This window comes from Calidris pugnax, unplaced genomic scaffold, assembly GCF_001431845.1.
Source record: "Calidris pugnax isolate Ruff unplaced genomic scaffold, ASM143184v1 scaffold120, whole genome shotgun sequence".
Classification (NCBI taxonomy): domain Eukaryota; kingdom Metazoa; phylum Chordata; class Aves; order Charadriiformes; family Scolopacidae; genus Calidris; species Calidris pugnax.
The window spans coordinates 239,381-260,568 of record NW_015090867.1 but is presented as its reverse complement, the minus strand read 5'-3'; the positions used below and the strand labels follow the sequence as shown (position 1 = coordinate 260,568).

Below are 21,188 nucleotides of genomic sequence, written 5' to 3'. Positions count from 1 at the left end.
ACGACACCGATGTTTTTGGGGGTGATTACCTGGTCGGTGCTCGGCGTGTCCGAGATGTCGTTCATGCTCCGACTCTGCGCGTGACCTGATGGAGACAAGAGGGAGAAGGTGAGAAAACCACCCCGTGATGAGCAGCCACGTTTCAACCCCACGTGCAAGGAGAAAACGTGGTGGGAGGACTTCAGCACAAAGAAAAAACCCACTATTTATTATAGCTGGGCTTGCAAACCAGGTCCAAAAAGATGAAAACCCAAGAATATGAGTCTTTCTGAGCTTGGTCACCCTGTGGTTACACAAACCACGTCTCCTTTATGGCTTTGGTGGAATCCCCATGGGATTGCAGTCGCCCACTCTCATATTGTAACTTGATTTTTATTTTTCCTGCCTTCTTTTTGGACCTTTTCACCTCCCTTCCACCCTCCCTGGCTTACGTAGGCGGCCGTAGCTCGCGCTCTGCCGCATCCGCAGGTCCTCGGTGGAGCGGTGGAAGGCGGCGCCGGTGGCCGGGCTCCGGACGGGGCTGCGGGCTGGGGGAAAGGAGACGTTAGAGAAGACACAGGTACCATGGGGAACCATCAGGTGATGCTGAAGGCAAGAGGCCGGGCCAAAAAACAGCTGCTGGGCACAGACGTGACCCTTCCCGTGCTGAGGCACCAGGAATTTGCTTTTTCCTCCCACTCTCATTTGCACCTTTATCCCACTCATAGCAGTTTTCCCATTACCAAAGAATAAACTGCTTTAACCCAAGTCTTCCTGCCCCACCAATGCTCTCTTCAAGGCTATAAATCATAGTATCATAGAATCACAGAATGGTTTGGGTTGGAAGGTACCTTAAAGACCACCCAGTTCCGCCCCCTGCCCTGGGACATCTCCCACCAGACCAGGTTGCTCCAAGCCCCCTCCAACCTGCCCTTGAACCCCTCCAGGGATGGGGCAGCCACAGCTTCTCTGGGCAACCTGGGCCAGGCTCTCACCACCCTCACAGCAAACAAGTTCTTCCCCACATCTCAGCTCCATCTCCCCTCCTTCAGTGTCAAACCCTTCCCCTTCATAGTATCACTCCCTTCCCTGATCCACAGTCCGTCCCCATCTCTCCTGGAGCCCCTTGAGGGACTGGAAGGGGCTCCAAGGTCTCCCTGGAGCCTTCTCTTCTCCAGGCTGAACCCCCCCCAACTCTTTCAGCCCCCCTTCCCAGCAGAGCGGCTCCAGCCCTCTGGGTTCACAAGTGCAATTTCTGTTACTTAGGATGACCCAACACCTTATTTGGCTTTTCAATCTTCTAATTCTCCAAAGAAACCTACACTTGAAATTTTCCATGAACATCACACTTCAAAATATTTACATTGGCCACCACCGAGTTTCACGCGAACATTTCTCCTCCCTGAGCGGGTGACAAGTCCCTTTTTTCACCTCAGAGGTCTAAACTGAATTACTTGGCTATAAAGACTTGCTTTTCCCCCTGATGCATTTTCTGTGTTAAGCCCAGCATTTTCTCAGAAAGCCTCCTGAATTCCCCAAACCGTGTTTTCCTTGGGAAAAAACCATCTGGATCGGTTTTGTTGAGCTGCTCTGCATCTCTCTGAAACATCAGCTGCAAACAAGACATCTATCCTCTTTTTTTTCTGTTTTTGTTGAACTCACTGAAAATAATGATAAAATTCCTGCTGGGCATGCCCCTATTTTCAACGTGCCATTGGTATTTTTTCCAATGTCATGGAGTTGCCATTGGCCCAAGAAACGTGAGGGACCGTCTGCTCCTGCCAACCAGCTTTTCCTTGATGTCCCTATTTGCAAACTCAAAGCGATGCCATCGTCTCAGCAAGGAACTAGAAACGTGCAAGATGCCCCTATTTTTCCTATCTACCAGGACTAACCACAGCATTTCAAAGTCGTGGGCTGTTTTGAAGGTATCTGGGCAAACGTTAGCTCAAATATATAGTCCCCCAACATGGACGATTGCTGTTTTGAAACCTGGGCATGCCCAGGGGGTGAGAATATTGCTTATTGACAGTCTCTTCCACGTGTGCTTTGAGTTTGGGCGCTGTTGCTTCTGTCTACCAAGGGAGCAGCCAAAGCCCAGCAAATCCCGGGCTCCACCAAATGACCTCTGTTTAAACCTAAGTAAATAATCTAGCGTGAAAACAAACAAATCTCCTTTTGTAATGGCTCAAAAATAGGCAGGTTCAACCGCGGAGCAGACTGGATTTGTCTGTGGGCTGCTCTGCCAAAAAGCCCCTTGGCCAAGCGACCGTCAACGCCTTTGTCCCTCACACAATGCCATTGTCCATCTCAGCAGACGTGCAGAGTCATAGAATGGTTTGGGTGGGAAGGGACTTTTAAAGCCCACCCAGTGCCACCCCCTGCCCTGGGCAGGGACACCTCTCACCAGCCCAGGTTGCTCCAAGCCCCCTCCAACCTGCCCTTGAACCCCTCCAGGGATGGGGCAGCCACAGCTTCTCGGGCCAACCTGGGCCAGGCTCTCACCACCCTCACACCAAAGAAGTTCTTCCCCAGTTCTCATCTCAATCTACCCTCTTCCAGTTTTAAGCCATTACCCCTCGTCCTATGGCTCCATGCCCTTGTAAAAAGTCCTTCTCCAGCTTTCTTACAGGCTCCTTCCTTGACATCTCCTTGGCTTCTGGCTCCCTTTGACACCTACCCTTTAATCCACCAGTGGCAGAACTTTTGGGACTTTCTCAATGCAGCAAATGGTTGGGTGCCCCAAACGGTTGGGTTTCCCCCTTTCCTTCTCCTGAGACCTTCCTCCCCCTGGGCTCTCTTGCCAAAGACTCAAGGATGCAACTGGACACAGGTTGGACCTCAAGGACTCACTTGTGTTGGAGGAGACAGACTTTCCGATGTCGGCCAAGGACCGGTGGATGGGCTTCTTGGTTTGGTGACGGTGCTTCCTGAGGAGGACGTAGCTTATCTTATCCCGCAGCTCCGGCTTGAGCAGACCATCCTCAATCTGCTTCTCAATGACATCATCTGCAAGCACCCAACGAGGGAGGTGTATGAGTTACCCCACTGCGAACCCTCCCAGAAAGCTCAAGACAACAACAATTATTGAACCAAGTTGATGGCTCTCAGCTCCTGTCTTTGCTTATTCCTGCACAAGTTGGTTTATATTTGCATGCAGCAGGTAAATGCCTTCAAATCTGCTCCCAGAACTTTTAGGACACGGGGAAAAATCCATCTGAAACCACTGGTACCTGACTCCTACCTATAATTTGGGGCAAAGAGTAGCCATCTAAGTCCAGGAGCACCGTTCCCGTCTGTAGACACGTCCGCAGCTCAAAGAGGCTGTGCAGAGACAACGTGGACACGTGGGGCTTGCTCCACCTCTCCCCGCCTTCCTCCACCTTTTCTTCAAACTTTATCCACCTGAAACGAGAGCGGCAGCCGTGGGGACGGGTACGGGGTGGGGAGGGTGTACAAGAAGAGAACCACAGGACGAAACGAGAGCGGCAGCCGTGGGGACGGGTAGGGGTGGGGAGGGTGTACAAGAAGAGAATCACAGAACAATATGGGGTTGGAAGTGATATGGGCTTGGAAGTGACCTCTGGAGATCTTCTAGTCCTACCCTCTGACAAAGCAGGTCCATCCAGAGCAGGTCACACAGCAACATGTCCAGGGGGGGTTTGAATGTCTCCAGAGAAGGAGACTCCACCACCTCTCTGGGCAGCCTCTTCCAGGGCTCTGCCACCCTCAAAGTCAAGAAGTTCCTCCTCATGTTGAGGTGGAACTTCTTATGTTCAAGTTTGTGCCCATTTCCTCTTGTCCTGTCCCTGGGCATCACTGAAAAAAGACTGGCCCCATCCTCCTGACACCCACACTTTAATATTAATAAGAGAATTGCTTTTCTTTTGGAGTTTCCCTTCTGCAGGTGGCTTTTCAAGCCTGGATAAATTCATCCTGCAAGGTTTTTGCTTGTTATTCAGGATGGGAATGGGGAAATCAAGTAGAGATCATTAGAAAAAGTGCTGCTTGTACGGTTGTGGAGTGGAGGAAACCTCGGGGCTCCACCACTGAACTCAACCCCACAGATTTCATCCTCCTCAAACTGCTCCTGCGAGATGTGGGAGGTTTTCCCAAGGAGCTGACCTTGCCTTAGCCGGGATCTGCCCCTTCATGGACCGGCCGTGCAAGCGGGAAAGCAAAAACCCAGGGTATTGAAAATGTCTTTTTAATTCCTTAGCAATGCTCAGACTTCATACCTGCTCTAGTGGGAGGTGTCCCTGCCCAGGGCAGGCGGTTGGAACAAGGTGATCTTTAAAGTCCCTTCCAACCTAAACCATTCTATGATTCAACCTGGGCGCTTCCTTCCCATGATGGGAGACAACAGGGTTTGCAAGCCCTGGGAAATCAGCTCTTCCACCTCCTTATTTTCCCTTAATTTTACAAACCAAAGACTTCAGAGCAAATTCGGGAATGGTGACGGATTTCTCCCAGCTCCCCAGGAACCTGGGCTCCGGGGAGGGCAGGTGGCTCTTGGCAAGACGTTGATTTGGGGAAGAAAGCTGCTTTTCCTTTACTGGAGGTTTGCAGGCTCTGTGGATTAGCCTTCGCGGGGCTTAACCTTACAACTTTGAAGTGGTACAACTGGGATTTGGGTTCCTGCCGCCACAGAGGGCACAGACAGAAAGGATGTAGGAGGAGAAAGGTTTTTGGAAAGAGCTGATGGCTCCTGAACGCTGTGGGAGAAGGATGGGGAGAACCCGGGGTTGTACTGAGTGCCAGGAATGATCTGTGCTGGGGGACAAAACCCCAGAGCATCCAAAATTATAAAATTTGGGAAAGAGCTGATGGCTCCTGAACGCTGTGGAGGAAGGATGTGGAGAGCCTGGGGTTGCATTGAGTGCCAGGAATGGTCTGTGCTGGGGACAAAACCCCACAGCATCCAAAATTATAAAATTTAGCCCAAGTGCCCGTCATTCCAAAGCTCCCCACCCCGATTTCTTTGCAGAAATTGCTTCTCCAGCCCTTCAAACAACGCCGCTTTTATTGGGAGGAAGTTCAAGCTTCCCGCCGTAGCACCCGCTAAGCCCCGTCTGCGCTCGCCCAAAGCCGATTAGGTCCCCTTTCGTTTCTTTTTTGCCCCATTTTCCTGCCGAAAGTGGGTTATTAGCACGCACACGGGGCGGCGTGTGGGACTGGAGGCACGTTTCCAGCGGCGCCTTTGCCCCATCCCGTGATGCTTTCACCAAGGCTACCACAAAGCCCCATCTCCCTGCTGCGCCCGGCGTCTTTTATTTCCATTTATTTCCTTTTATTTCCATTTATTGCGGATTTAGCCACAGGTAGCTCTGCTCCCGCCACGGAGCTGCTCTCCTGCTGCTAAAGAAGCTGAACCCCTGCTCCCCGGAGAGCAGAACGTGAGAAACCTCCATCCTCCCTGGGGAAATTTGGGAACCTCCATATCAAACCCTCCCTGATGAAAACCCCAATGCAAGCGCTGATTTTTTTGCCTTCTCTCCCTGCTGCGCCCGGCGTCTTTTATTTCCATTTATTTCCCTTTATTTCCATTTATTGCGGATTTAGCCACAGGTAGCTCTGCTCCCGCCACGGAGCTGCTCTCCTGCTGCTAAAGAAGCTGAACCCCCGCTCCCTGGAGAGCAGAAATCCGGGACGTGAGAAACCTCCATCCTCCCTGGGGAAATTTGGGAACCTCCATATCAAACCTTCCCTGATGAAAACCTCAATGCAAGAGCTGATTTTTTTGCCTTCCGAGCCTTTTGGGGAGCAGGGAGGGATGAGGGGGTACAGACCTGTGCAAAACTGGGGGAGGAAAATAAAGAATTTTCGCGACAGCATCCCCACGCTGCCACGTTTTGAGCAGGGATGGCAACCAGGAGGGTGCTTCAGAGCTTTCCAGATTTTTGGGGGATGCCAATAACCAGCCCAAGAGATGGGATGAGCACCTGCAGGACCGGGTCCTGCTCTCTTCGATCCCTCGGGCGAAACTCCACACCTGGATTTGGAAATCCCACAGGTGCTACTGAAAGGAAAGGGCTTGGGGTGCCGTCAGCATCCCTCACCCCCTTCCCAAAGCCCCCCATAACCCCCCGGCCCTGTTAGCCCTTCACCAGCTGAGGGGAGGAAGATAAAATCCCACTCGGATTTCAGGTGTTTTTCCCTAATTCAATAAAGCGAACATCACTCCCAACTCCTCTAATACTTTTATTAAAGATGTAGCTGGTTTGTTTTATTCTTATTGCTTGAGGGGCAGGAGAAGATTAATTCTTGGCCCGGCCAGCAAAGTCTAGGGGGGAAAAATGATCTGGGAAAATCATAGAATCATATGGGGTTGGAAGGGAGCTCTGGAGATCATCTAGTCCAAGTCTTTTTCCCAATCCCCCTATTCCCATTTCCCAGTTCTCTGCTCTAATACTCCAGTTTCCCAGCAGGTTAACCTGCTTTTTTCCACCCCTGAGCCCTTTCTATGGGGCTTTTCTCTCATATGCCTACTGGGAATGGGAAAAACCTTGGCTCTGGGGTCGATCCAACCTGTGAAGATGTGGGAGAAGATTTGAAATCTTCCTCCCTTCCTCCTCCTCCTCCTCCTCGGCAGGCTGCAGGTGCAAAGATCCCCAAAATAGCACGGTTTTTTTTATATTTCCCTAATTCAGCCATGGCTTTTTTAACCTCCTTAAAAATGATGCTCCTTCCCTGACCCCGTTTCCACCCAGGGATATTTAGGGATGATCTTTACCCAATTTATTTTCCATCCAAAGCATCTCCAACCGCCCAGGGCTCACCTGGCCGACTCCTTCCACTCCATCTCCTCGCCGTCGTGCTGCAGCGTGTCCATCTCGGTGAAGAGCGTGGGGTTGGGAGGTTCATCGTCTTCCCCCAGGATGTAGCGGAGGCGCTCGGCAGCCGGGGACACTGCCGGGGAGGGGGGAAAAAAAGAGGTTTATCATCAGCCAGAGACAAGATGATCCCGCATCATTCCCATATGGAAAGCCCTGGAGGGATAAAAAGGGATCTGTGGGGCCATTTAGGAACCTGGGGTTTAAAAAAACAGGAGGTTTTAAGGAAAACGTTCAAGGTGATAGACATTGAGGAATGGGGAAACTGTAAGCAATCCTGCCCCAAATTATGGGATGCTGGTGGGAAGGATGAGCAGGGGCTACATAGCAGCCAGGAGGGGAATATATAGGTCTGGGGATTGAGGAATGAGGCCACCCCTAAACACAATATACCCAAATTCCCCTTTCAGGAGCATTATGCACCCCATTTCCGTGGGGTATCTCATATTTTTCCCAATCACAGAACCCCTTTTTGCCAGGTTAGAGCCACCTCCCATCAGCAACCACATCCTTTTGGGCTCCGGTGCTGGTATTGGGATACACGAGCTGGATCCCTGAGGGGAAGGCGTATCATTCGAGGGGAAAAATACAAATTTCCCATTTCTGCCGGAAAAATCCAGTTTCTTGCTGCAAATAAGTGGCCAGGCTGGGGAGGACACCTGTTGCCTCCTCCTCTTGTTTTTCGGGAAGGGTATCTCATATTTTTCCCAATCACAGAACCCCTTTTTGCCAGGTTAGAGCCACCTCCCATCAGCAACCACATCCTTTTGGGCTCCGGTGCTGGTATTGGGATACACGAGCTGGATCCCTGAGGGGAAGGCGTATCATTCGAGGGGAAAAATACAAATTTCCCATTTCTGCCGGAAAAATCCAGTTTCTTGCTGCAAATAAGTGGCCAGGCTGGGGAGGGCACCTGTTGCCTCCTACTCTTGTTTTTTGGGAAGGGGAACCAGGGACACATCACCTGCCTGCAAATCTCCTGACTGATGGGAAAAGGGTTTTTCATCTCCGGTGCATTCCCCATGGCCAGGGGAGGGTGACGGACCTGCCCTCTCTGCTCAAAAAAAACCCCACCAGGTTGGGTTTTCTCTTAACCCTCTCTCCATCTTCACGTGTTTTTCTAGCAAAGCCTCATAAATTTGCTCACGGGGAGGAAGCAAACACCCAGGTGTGAACCTGGAGGTGGCACGGAGGGGATGGCTCCACACATGCCCCATTATTTACACCAGGCTGCGTGGAAATGCTGGACTTTTAACAAAATCTTGGGCCTTAGCCCTCTCCTAATACAGCTGGAGTTCATCCAGCTGGGAAAATGTCTTTATTAGCAGAGAAAATGTCTTTATTAGCAGAATCCTCCCCTTCTCAAACCTGGGAATGAGAAAGTCGGGTAAGGAGGTACCCAAAAAAGCAGGTCATTAAACTGCCACGTGTGATGGGAGGAAAATCTGGGAATATTGCCCTGTCACCCCAAAAAGCAGACAGACCCCGAGTCGCGGCGGCCGTGACAGAATAGGATGTCCCCTGCACTCTGGGCTGAGCCTGCTTAACCTCTTAAGCCCTTTAAGCCCCACCACCAGGACTAAAACCCCCGTGGTCAAGTCCTCCTTCCACTTCCATAAGCTTCATTATTATGATTATTAATATTCCTGTTAATTTTAGAGCCAGGCTACATGCCTGGGAGGCTTCAGGCTCTTTAAGCCTAAGTGCTGTTCGGTAAGAGAGGATGAAATCGCTGCGATACCAGGAACTCCTCACCCTCCCCCAGCCTCACGCCGGCTGCTTTGCTCTCCCAACCAAACCTTAAATTTCCTGCAAACCCCCCAAATTCGCTGTAAATACAACAATCTGGATGGCAGCAAAGGGAGTTTGCTGGAAAGACCCATCTTGGGTGACACACTTTAGCCGCTGGAAACCACAAAAGATAAAGGAACGCTTGCACATAAAGAGGTTTTTTGGGTTTTTAGAGCTTTTTTTTCCTCCTTTCTCCCCACAGCTGAAGGAATAAACCCATCTCTCAGCACAAAACGTGTGATTCCACCTCCTCTCCCTGCCGCTCGCTGACCCGAAAAGAGCCGGTTGCTAAACCAACAACGCCGTGCAGCCAAAATTCATGGGATTTATTCACCTGGAGGACCCTTTCGTGCCCGGGAAAGCGCCCGGCCCCGCAGCTGATTACAGCCCAGTTCTCAGTAATTATTTATTTTCTCCTGAAAAACTGATCCAGCACCTAAATTAATCCCGGGAAGCAGCAGGTACTCGCTTGGGAGGGGATACTGAACAGCAACATCCAGGGCTTGGCACCTCCATAAAACTTTTGCAGCAAAACTGGCCAAAACCCACAAAACCACCCCAAAATCAGCACCTATTTCTTGCAAAGACGCAGTTTGATGGATCCGTGCCTCCCAGAACCAGCTTTTAGGATGGGAAAATGCTCCCAGCTGCAATTCCTGCTTTCCACCCATCAAACCTCCACTGTGATTTCAGTCGGGGTGGATCCCAATCGAGCCCAAAGCTGCAGAATTCCCTCACCATTAATGCTGGTGATAATATAAGATAATTTCACACACACAAGAGCCCACGTTTTTGTGGGTAATTGGACAGGATGGAGCAGTCACGCTGATTTATGCCTCCTTTAATGTGAGGTGCACAGAGCCCTTCACACCCCAACTTTCATCCTGCAGTAAAACCTCCCCTAGTGATGCTTTTCCAAACCAAAAATCCTGCTCTGGCTTTAGCTACGTTAAAAAAGGTGATAAATGGGGGTCGGGGTTTGCAATCCGGCCAGGCAGCAGGTCTAAGCCTTATTTAGGGGTCCAGGACATTAACCATCCACTGGTGTGGTCCTTCTTGGCACACAACAGCCTTTTCCTGGGGTCTCATGGCTCAGCAGAGTCCCCTCCCAGAAAAAAAAAAAAAAAAGAGGAAATTGGGGTGCACATCCCTTGGGATTAGATGCTCCATTCCCATTCGAGCAAACCCCAAGTTCTAGGAGAATTTTCTCCTTCCAAATACCATTTTTTCTGGTTCCCTGTTGCTGGGGAGCACTGGAAGCTGAGACAGATTCCCCCTCCTTATATTTTTGGGGTGAGTTTTGGAGCTCAGCGCCCTGAGCGAGTGCTCAACCCGCCCCCCCCTCAGGCTCCTAAGTTGATTTTCCCTTAGAAAGCTGAAAAAAAAAAAATTCAAAATGGAGCTTTTCTTCCCCTCCCGCTCCCCGCACCACCGGCCCTGAGGAGGGATGGAAATAACCTACCTGGAATCGTTTCCATTTTTTCCCCCATTTCTTCCCGGTTAAACCAAACCTTTGCTGCACGGTAGAAAAAAAAAAAAAACAAACCCGAAAAACAAAAAAACCCACAAAAAAACCCAAACCTCCGAACTTCCTCCTTTATCCACTCAGGCTTGTTAAACTCCCAAGGCTTAAGGAGCAGATTATAGAGAATATAAAGCACTTTCCTTTCCCTTGGGCTCTCATGACGGGAAGTTACCAAATCAAACGGGATGCGTGTAGGAGAGGTGAGCGCCTTGGGCGGCAGCGGGACGGCGCGAGTGAGAGAGGGGAGGGAGGGAAAAGGTGGGGGGAGAGGACAGAAATTAAAGGTTTGGGATTATTTTGCAGAGGGATTTTGTTCCCCGCTCGGAGCAAGGTTTAAGGGACGTTTAGATGGGGTACTGAGGGTGCAGGGGAGGACTATGTAGAGTAGGGGAGATGGTTGGACTCGATGATCCCAAGGGTCTCTTCCAACCTGAATGATTCTATGATTGGGAAAAAGCCTCATTCCAAACTCAAGGTAGAGATTTTTTGGGATAAACCCATCCAAATGAGGGAGACTTTTTTTAGGGGAAAGCAGGGCTGCTGTAGAGTTTTTGGGGTATTTTGCCTCCATAAAATGATTTTGCCCCCCGAAAACCAGCCCAGTGTTATATCCCAGTGGCATTTACTGCCTGTGGAAAGGAGGGGACGTGGTCCCACTCGTGCTACCACTGAAGTCATATGAAGGAGCTGTGAGCAAAGGCTGCTGCGAATAAAAAACCTCTACCCGTGGAGAAAAACCTGAAAAACCTCTCCCTTCCACAGGGAAAAGCGACACTGAGCCCCTGCCCGCTCTGCGGAGCCGCGACCATCATAAACCCAAACACAAATTTCTATAGGGAGGGGGGGAAAAAACCCCCTCCAAACCCAAACCCAAGAGATCGACACCTACTTTGCTGTGCAAAATGTTAATCTTGGCTAAGGAGATTTAACGAGACCGGGCAAAGCCTCGGGCAAAAGCCTTGTCGGGGAACAAGGTGTGATGCCCAGAGGATGTCTGTGCCCCCGGGACCCTGCTGTACCCCCAACTCCTTGTTAGCAACCCCCCGGGGGCAAGGACAACCCCCCAGGGGCAAGGACAAACCCCAAGGGGCAAGGACAACCTCCCAGGGGCAAGGACAACCTCCCAGGGGTAAGAAAAACCTCCCCAGGGGCAAGGACAAACCCCAAGGGGCAAGGACAACCTCCACAATGGCAAGGACAACCCCTCCAGGGGCAAGGACAACCCCTTCAGGGGCAAGGACAAGCTCCTTTTAGCCCACCCATCAAATCCCAGCCTCAAATCCCATTCCACACCCTGTGCCCAGCTCTTGGAGACACCCACAGGGAAAAAATAAACCTGGGAAGGGTTGGGAAAAGCAACGTTGAACACAACGGTTGGACCAAGCAAGGTGGTGAAGAGCATGGGGAGGCGATTTAATCCCTCCCCATGGGGGGATTAAACGATGCAGAGAGAGTGGTCGGGCATTGGAAGAGGCTGCCCAGGGAGGTGGTTGAGTCCCCATCCCTGGCTGTGTTTAAGAACCATTTAGATGTGGTGCTGGGGGATGTGGTGTAGGGGAGAACTTTAGAGTAGGGTGGATGGCTGGACTCGATGATCCCAAGGGTCTCTTCCAGCCTAGATAATTCTGTGATTCTGTGATGCTGCAAAACCCCTCCTGCTTTTTTGGGGAAGCCCGAGGGGGACTCACTGGTCCTGCTGGCGTTGTCGTTGCCGCTCTCGTAGCAGCCGTGGCCGCCGTCGTCGGTGTCGGAGCGATCCTGGCGCTCGTAGTGCCGCTCGCTCTCGCTCGTCCTGTCCCGGCTGGAGGCAGATCTTCGCCGGCGCCGTTTCCTCCGGTAGCCCCGGGGCACCGGTACCCCGATGTAGATGGAGTGGTAATCTAGAGTAGGGGAGGGGAGGAAATATTAAATAAAAAAAGCTTTCCAGAGCAGATCTGGGTTTTCCTCAGCCAGGGAGATGTTTGCCGTCTTCCCACCAGGCTTAAAGCATCCACAGGAGCTTTTCCCATGTTGTGGATGGGATGCTCCGAGCTGAGCACCAGGAGATCTGATGTATCAGCCATCAGGGAAGAGCCCGCTGCCCTTTGGGGCATCCCCCGAGGTTTCGCTCACCTTCCTCATCGTCGTATCTCCTCCTGGAGCTGCTGAGCCCCCTCTCGCTCATCCCATCCTCATCCTCCAACATGGTCCCGCCGCTTGGAGAGAGCTGAGCCGTGGGGAGGAGAAAAGAGAGGGAATTTAAAGGATGCTGGGCAGGGGAACAACCTCCTCACACGCCCCCTGGGTGCTCCCAGCTTCGGGAATTCTTCATGGGGGGGGGCCCCAGTGAAATCCCAGCCGGGGTGAGGATGCACCAGGGAGCCAGGATCATCCCTACGGATGCACCAGGGACCATCCAGCACCTCCTGCAAGTGCCCAGGTCTCACGAGCTCCCAGCCCTGCCCATGCTCCACCTCCGCTCTCCCCATATTTAAGAAAATCCAAATGAATTTCACCGGGGTTAGATCTCTCATCTCTTATTTCTTCTGCTTAAAGGAAGGCGTGAGCGAAGCGTATGAGATTATTACAGAGGTTTGCTGGTACCATTACGGACACAAGCTGAGTTAACAGGGGTCGTTTGCCAGCAATTAGCACCCCGTTAATTTTGGAGAGGGATCCACACAGATAGAAGGGGTTTTGCAGAAGCAAAGTTCATTTTCCCCCACCTCCTAAGCACAGAATTCACACCGTATACGCACTGCTGCTTCCAGGCACCTTCCTCCAAACCTGCTGCTTTATTCCCCGTACGAGTTTCTTTGGATTTTGCCAGGGATGCTAATTAATCTCCTAATTATCTGACCTCCAGTGATTGCCTTTCACACTTGACTTGGATGGGAGAACGGTTACTATTCATGGCAGCCCGGTCGATGCCTCCCAAAGTCACTTTGAGAGCGGTCGGAGAGCCACCCTCTCCATGTCCCCCATTCTGGCTGCTCACATCCATGGCAATATATCATTATCCATCTCTTTTAGGGAAGAAAAGCTCTCAATTCAAGCCAAATAGACTAAAAATATAAAGCAAACGGGGTGCGCACCTAAATAGCTGGAAGGGTCCAGCACTGGCCAGGTCAGGTCCGCTTGGGTTGCCCAATTATTGATCCATTTTCCCCCAAGGCAAAGACCATTTTTAGCCCAATGCAGGTTCCAGCCTTAACCCAGTTGCTATTTGCAGACACCTCTTGATTTAACAGGTTTGGGATTTTTTTTTCTACCCAACTCCTTTTACACAGGTGCAGGAACCAATTTATTTTAGGGGCAAACACCTCTGGATGGACAGCCATGCCCCAAACCTGGGCGTATTAAGGGGTAACATCAGTCACAAGACCTGGCTTCCTGGGAATAACATTATGGGGCTAATTCTGAGGATTTTAGGAAGCTACAGTTGGTAGAAGAAACAGCAAAATGCCCACCCAGCTGAAGGCATAAATATTTTTGCTCTAAAAATGAGCTGGTTCCCATTGCCATTCTAACAGATGAAGTGTCACAAATCCCCCCAAGAGATTTCCCCATGAGCTTCAGCGCTAGGTCGGGGTCCCCAGATGATGGACGAGGACACACAACCCTTCAGCTGGCTCTATGTTGAGAAGAAATATGACTTTTTTTTTTTTTTGCGATCCAGCTTGGCTGGAGGGAGCTCTACCACAGCTCTGTTGGGCAGCAAAAATAGCCCATCTGCTAAACCCACATTGGATCCACTGATAAATGAAAGGTCCTGATTGATTATGGCTAATTTATGAGAATTGTACATAGCCTAGGATTTTTTCCTCTATTTTTTAACATATAATTCCCCAAATCCTGGGATACAAACACGACACAGACCAGAACTGCTTCAAAACATGATTGCAAGCACACTAGAAATAAGAGAAGGAAAAGAAGAGTGCTGTTATCTTTGCCAATGAATCCCCGCTACCCCCACCTCAGTTCGAAAAAAATAAAGTTTTCCCGTTAATAAACTCACCTTGAGCTCCCCGAAAATGCTCAGAAATCAGAGGATGGGTCTGCAGAGGGAAGTCACAGGCGCTGGTGGGTGCGGGAGCCCAGATTGCCTTGAGATAGAGCTGCTCTTGCAACCATCCTATCGACGTCCACTGCCAAGCGCTCTCTAGCTCCCAGGTTAAAATGTATTTTGGGCGACACTGATTGACTTTGGGAGGAGAAAGGCATCATGGGATGCAAATAGACCTCCGGAGAGGATGGGACATTCACGCCAGCACAGACCTGGCCTTGTGCAGCAATGGTGTCTAGATATCAGACCACGGGGACGTAGGAAAGTTCAAGTTGTCCACCCCCAACTTGCAGGATCTACATCGTCTGGAGATTTTTGGTGGGTTTTTTTGCACCGGTTTTGCCTTGATTGCTAGGGATCAGGGAAGGCAACTGCTTTTATTTTTGTTCTTCTCTGTGTAATGTCATCTACGTCTAATCTTAAGGAATGGAAAGAAGTTCTTCAGGGAGGTGCAGAGAAGCATCACCATCAGCAAGGAAGCTCCTAAACCCCTGGGGATGAGAGGAGCAGCTCCTGGGGGTTATTTGATGAGGGTTAGATACCAAACTATTTTGCAATTCCACATGTTGAACATCTGTAAATATGATTCTGTGAAAACCAAGCTTTTGGTCACAGGAATATGCCCCCTTCACTTCCGAGGTGTCTGCTTCTATTTAACGCCTGGTTTCCTCGCTGCCGCTCAGCCTTTTAACAGGGGTATCAATAAATCTGCATCAAAGTGGCGCCCGGCGCTTCGTCACAACCGGCCTCATCGTTAAGCAAAAAAAAAAACCCGAGGACTGGGAAATCAGACTTTGTGCTTTAAGGTCATCTGGTAACAGGGCTTTTCTCTCGCCTCTGGGGAGATTATTCAATGGCGTGATCTGGCGTCTCAGCAGAAATGAAGCAAACCCTGTTTGATACTTTATCCTAACTCCTGTTTCAGTATAGAATGATGGAATGGGCAGAGTTGGAAGGGACCTTAAAGACCATCCAGTGCCACCCCCTGCCCTGGGGGGGGGCACCAGACCAGGTTGCTCCAAGCCCCCTCCAACCTGCCCTTGAACCCCTCCAGGGATGGGGCAGCCACAGCTTCTCTGGGCAACCTGGGCCAGGCTCTCACCACCCTCACACCAAACAAGTTCGTGCCCACATCTCAGCTGCAACTCCCCTCTTCCAGTGTCCAACCCTTCCCCCTCCTCCTAGGGCTCCCCTCCCTCATCCAGAGTCCCTCCCCATCTCTCCTGGAGCCCCTTGAGGGACTGGAAGGGGCTCCAAGGTCTCCCCGGAGCCTTCTCTTCTCCAGGCTGAACCCCCCCAACTCTCTCAGCCCCCCCTCCCAGCAGAGGGGCTCCAGCCCTCCCAGCATCTCCAGGGCCTCCTCTGGCCCCGCTCCAACAGCTCCATGTCCTTCCTGTCCTGAGGACTCCAAAGTCCTGCTCTTCCATGTGTAGCAGGGTCTGGAGCAAGGCATCAATTTCAAGGTGCTGAGGACTCCAAAGTCCTGCTCTTCCATGTATAGCAGGGGCTGGAGCAAGGCAGCAGCAATTTAAAAATGAAAAATTTGGGGTGAATTAGGGAATATTATTGGCATCCCCTTTATTTGGGGATACGGGGCATATTTGTAAGCGGGGAGAAAAGCTCCTGTAAAGTTCACTTAGGATTCCATGCCCTTCCTCAAATCTACCTTTCCCATTTTCCGGGCATTTGAAGACCAACGGTCCATGGGAACAGAGGAGCCAGGTGCCCAAGGTGATACCTGGATGGACTTCTCCCCATCTTCCATCACCTGCCAAAAACCAGTACAAACCCAGGCATAAAAATCTGCATCCAACCCACTCGGTGCTGCCTGTGCCAGGGTCCAGCCCCAGCAGGCTCTGCCCAGCCAGGAAAATGGTAAAAAGCTCCTGGTGGCTCCTTGCCCTGTAATAAAGAGAAAAAATAACGGAAATTAACCATTTCTCATCAAATACGTGGAAAAACGAAGAGCAGGTTGAATTGATATGCTTGTATTTCCTAAGGTTTTACTAAACAGTGGACTTCTCCCCATCTTCCATCACCTGCCAAAAACCAGTACAAACCCAGGCATAAAAATCTGCATCCAACCCACTCGGTGCTGCCTGTGCCAGGGTCCAGCCCCAGCAGGCTCTGCCCAGCCAGGAAAATGGTAAAAAGCTCCTGGTGGCTCCTTGGTCTGTAATAAAGAGAAAAAATAATGGAAATTAACTTTTTCTCACCAAATACGTGGAAAAATGAAGAGCAGGTTGAATTTATCTGCTTGTATTTCCCAAGGTTTTACTAAACACCTCCTGGAGTGAGGGGGGAAGAAGGAAGAAAAGCAAAATCCCTGGAGCCCATGAGCTGCCTGGATGAAGACACCCACCCTGTTATTCCTCACCAGATTTCCCTGTGCTGCGGGTTTTCCCTTCTCCACTTGCAAAATAAAAGGATCAAACCAGCCTAATTTTGGTCATCCTATCTTAAAAATAAAATCCATAACCCCACTGCTCAGCTCTTGAGCTTCACGGCTCCGTTCTCAAGGTGATTTGAGGAAACCAACGGTTCAAAAAGTGCTTTTTCAGGCCCGTGCTGGTTTTTTCTTCTGGTTTAGTTAAAAAAGAAAGGCTGGAAACAGTCAGAAGAGGGAGACAGAGCCCGGCAGTCGCACACCAGTGCTCACCCACCATTCCCTCCTTGGGCATCCAAATCAAGGAAGCCAACCTCCAGCTTACAAAATACACTTATTAATAAGAACCACCCCTAAAACACCCAGTGTTTCCTTCGCCGAGCGGCGCTGCAGACACATCGCTCCTGGGAAAAATAGACTTTATTTTATTTATTTTTTTCTCCCTTTGCATTTCTCTTTTGAGATGATTCCTCTCCCACGTGACAGATGCAACAACTACAGTCGCCCTGGGGTAGCCGAGGGATTTTGGTACATTTGGGGAGAAAAAACAGGTCCCTGATCCCACTCCCTTCTCTGCATTTGACCTGGGGCTGCTGGGGGAAGCCTTCCCATCGGTAGGGTATTGCTGAGCCCACACCAGAGCAACCACTGTTGAGGTTTGTTTTGATTTTTTTTAATAAAAACAACCATATTTTTGCAATTCATCTTGCATGAGGTTACTCTCTGTGAGCTCGTTTCCCAGTGTGGCCCAGCCGACTGGTCCAGGGTTGCTGGGTGCCCAAGGTGGTGGGTCCAGGGTTGGATGCAACACGCGCCAGATATTTAATTGCTATATCCCCAGTGATGTGGGAGGGAATTGTCACCTCAATCATAGAATGATTTTGGTTGGAAGGGACCTTTCAGATCATCAAGTCCAACCATCAACCCAGCTCTGCCCAAACCCCCACTGACCCATGTCCCTTGGGCCCCAACACTGAGCCCAGGGGAACAGAAGCTCATCAAGTTCTTGACCTAAAAAAGAAATATTATAAAAGGTAATTTCTTACCTTGTCTTTAGTGGTTGGTCTCCAGCAGAAGGGAGTTACCACCATCCCCAGGGGAGCATGTTGCCGCAGTAAAGCTGTCTTTGTTTTAAAAATTGCTGAGCTCTCCTTTTCCATGCATTAGGGATAAAAACCAAAGCTGCAGTTCACGGGGAAGAGCTGGAAACCCTCAGAAATGGGTGTTTTCCCCCTGTCCAAGCCTCGTCCAAACATCCCCCTTGGTTCAGGAGGTGCAAGTTGCTACCTCCCCATCGAGGTGGGGCGTCCCCAGTGCCCAGTGCAGGGGAACAGTCACTGCCCCAGTCCTGCTGACCGCGCTGGTCCTGTCACAGGCCAGGATGCTGGTGGCCACTTTGGCCACCTCAGCACTCTGCTAGTTTATATTCAGCCATCTCTCAGCCAACACCCCCAGGTCCTTTTCCAGCCACTCTCCCCCCAGACTGGAGCTTCCATGGGGTTGGTGTGACTCAAGGGCAGGACCCAGCACAGGGCCGTGTTGAACCTCACACCGTTGGCCTCGGCCCATCAATCCAGCCTGTCCACATCCCTCTGTAGACCCTTCCTGCCCAACTTGGTGTCATCTGAAAACTTATAGTGCACTTGCCTCTGTAGACCCTTCCTGCCCAACTTGGTGCCATCTGAAAACTTACAGTGCACTCAATCCCCTCCTCCAGGCTGTTGATAAAGATATTAAAGAGAACCGGCCCCAGCACTGAGCCCAGGGGAACACATTAAAGAGAACTGGCCCCAACACTGAGCCCAGGGGAACAGAAGCTCATCAAGTTCTTGACCTAAAAAAGAAATATTATAAAAGGTAATTTCTTACCTTGTCTTTAGTGGTTGGTCTTCAGCAGAAGGGAGTTACCACCATCCCCAGGGGAGCATGTTGCCGCAGTAAAGCTGTCTTTGTTTTAAAAATTGCTGAGCTCTCCTTTTCCATGCATTAGGGATAAAAACCAAAGCTGCAGTTCACGGGGAAGAGCTGGAAACCCTCAGAAATGGGTGTTTTCCCCCTGTCCAAGCCTCGTCCAAACATCCCCCTTGGTTCAGGAGGTGCAAGTTGCTACCTCCCCAGGGATTTGATTCCTGGAAAAGCCCTTTGGAATGGCTCTGCAGAGCAAGCTGCTCCATTTTTTCCTTTAGCTATGTCTTTCTGGGGCCTGGGCACACACAGGTTCTGGGAACACCTGGGAATCTACCACGAAGTCACTCTTGAGCTTCACGGCTCCGTTCTCAAGGTGATTTGAGGAAACCAAGGGTTCAAAAAGTGCTTTTTCAGGCCCGTGCTGGTTTTTTCTTCTGGTTTAGTTAAAAAAGAAAGGCTGGAAACAGTCAGAAGAGGGAGACAGAGCCCGGCAGTCGCACACCAGTGCTCACCCACCATTCCCTCCTTGGGCATCCAAATCAAGGAAGCCAACCTCCAGCTTACAAAATACACTTATTAATAAGAACCACCCCTAAAACACCCAGTGTTTCCTTCGCCGAGCGGCGCTGCAGACACATCGCTCCTGGGAAAAATAGACTTTATTTTATTTATTTTTTTCTCCCTTTGCATTTCTCTTTTGAGATGATTCCTCTCCCACGTGACAGATGCAACAACTACAGTCGCCCTGGGGTAGCCGAGGGATTTTGGTACATTTGGGGAGAAAAAACAGGTCCCTGATCCCACTCCCTTCTCTGCATTTGACCTGGGGCTGCTGGGGGAAGCCTTCCCATCGGTAGGGTATTGCTGAGCCCACACCAGAGCAACCACTGTTGAGGTTTGTTTTGATTTTTTTTAATAAAAACAACCATATTTTTGCAATTCATCTTGCATGAGGTTACTCTCTGTGAGCTCGTTTCCCAGTGTGGCCCAGCCGACTGGTCCAGGGTTGCTGGGTGCCCAAGGTGGTGGGTCCAGGGTTGGATGCAACACGCGCCAGATATTTAATTGCTATATCCCCAGTGATGTGGGAGGGAATTGTCACCTCAATCATAGAATGATTTTGGTTGGAAGGGACCTTTCAGATCATCAAGTCCAACCATCAACCCAGCTCTGCCCAAACCCCCACTGACCCATGTCCCTTGGCACCACGTCTGCCTGGCTTTTACATCCCTCCAGGGATGGTGACTCCACAACTGCCCTGGGCAGCCCATTCCGAGGCTTCACAACCCTTTCCATGAAGGAATTTTCCCCAGTATCCATCCTAAACCTCCCCTGGGGCATCTCGGGGCTGTTTCCTCCTGTCCCATGGCCTGTTCCTTGGGAGAAGAGCCCGACCCCCCCTGGCTACACCCTCCTTTCAGGGAGTTGGAGAGAGCCAGAAGGTCTCCCCTCAGCCTCCTTTTCTCCAGGCTGAACACCCCCAGCTCCCTCAGAAGTTCTCCAGACCCTTCTCCTTGTGCTCCAGACCCCTCACCAGCTCCGTTGCCCTTCTCTGGACCCGCTCCAGCCCTCAAGCTCTTTTTTGTGGTGAGGGGCCCAAAACTGGACCCAGCCCTCGAGGTGGGGCGTCCCCAGTGCCCAGTGCAGGGGAACAGTCACTGCCCCAGTCCTGCTGACCGCGCTGGTCCTGTCACAGGCCAGGATGCTGGTGGCCACTTTGGCCACCTCAGCACTCTGCTAGTTTATATTCAGCCATCTCTCAGCCAACACCCCCAGGTCCTTTTCCAGCCACTCTCCCCCCAGACTGGAGCTTCCATGGGGTTGGTGTGACTCAAGGGCAGGACCCAGCACAGGGCCGTGTTGAACCTCACACTGTTGGCCTCGGCCCATCAATCCAGCCTGTCCACATCCCTCTGTAGACCCTTCCTGCCCAACTTGGTGCCATCTGAAAACTTACAGTGCACTCAATCCCCTCCTCCAGGCTGTTGATAAAGATATTAAAGAGAACTGGCCCCAACACTGAGCCCAGGGGAACAGAAGCTCATCAAGTTCTTGACCTAAAAAAGAAATATTATAAAAGGTAATTTCTTACCTTGTCTTTAGTGGTTGGTCTCCAGCAGAAGGGAGTTACCACCATCCCCAGGGGAGCATGTTGCCGCAGTAAAGCTGTCTTTGTTTTAAAAATTGCTGAGCTCTCCTTTTCCATGCATTAGGGATAAAAACCAAAGCTGCAGTTCACGGGGAAGAGCTGGAAACCCTCAGAAATGGGTGTTTTCCCCCTGTCCAAGCCTCGTCCAAACATCCCCCTTGGTTCAGGAGGTGCAAGTTGCTACCTCCCCGGGGATTTGATTCCTGGAAAAGCCCTTTGGAATGACTCTGCAGAGCAAGCTGCTCCATTTTTTCCTTTAGCTATGTCTTTCTGGGGCCTGGGCACACACAGGTTCTGGGCACACCTGGGAATCTACCACGAAGTCACTATTTTTCAGGAAATCAGGCTAAATATATATATATAACTATGAAGATACCCTAAAGACCTGGGAATCTACCACGAAGTCACTATTTTTCAGGAAATCAGGCTAAATATAACTATGAAGATACCCTAAAGAGCAATGAGGACGGTGCTACTTCCCTTCCCGATGGCTCAACTGGCCTGTGGCGAGTGGAAGCGACTTTGCAAAACACAACAGAAGTCACATTTATTGTGTAAAAAAACCCTGAAAA

At 50.7% G+C, this 21,188-nt stretch overlaps 1 protein-coding gene across 1 annotated transcript in view; it reads right to left on the bottom strand.

Annotated features, from left to right (window-relative positions):
* The window catches only part of SLC4A5 (solute carrier family 4 (sodium bicarbonate cotransporter), member 5), a 41,191-nt gene extending 29,250 nt beyond the window's left edge, over nucleotides 1-11,941 (bottom strand). Inside the window, exons 1-6 of the mRNA XM_014945462.1 lie at nucleotides 11,817-11,941; nucleotides 6,759-6,888; nucleotides 3,224-3,384; nucleotides 2,833-2,988; nucleotides 432-527; nucleotides 30-85 (exon numbers count right to left, since the gene is read on the bottom strand). Coding sequence (XP_014800948.1) covers nucleotides 30-85; nucleotides 432-527; nucleotides 2,833-2,988; nucleotides 3,224-3,384; nucleotides 6,759-6,888; nucleotide 11,817 — 600 coding nt within the window. The 5' untranslated portion in view covers nucleotides 11,818-11,941. The remainder of the gene's footprint in view (nucleotides 1-29; nucleotides 86-431; nucleotides 528-2,832; nucleotides 2,989-3,223; nucleotides 3,385-6,758; nucleotides 6,889-11,816) is intronic.
* Nucleotides 11,942-21,188: the final 9,247 nt, after the last annotated feature.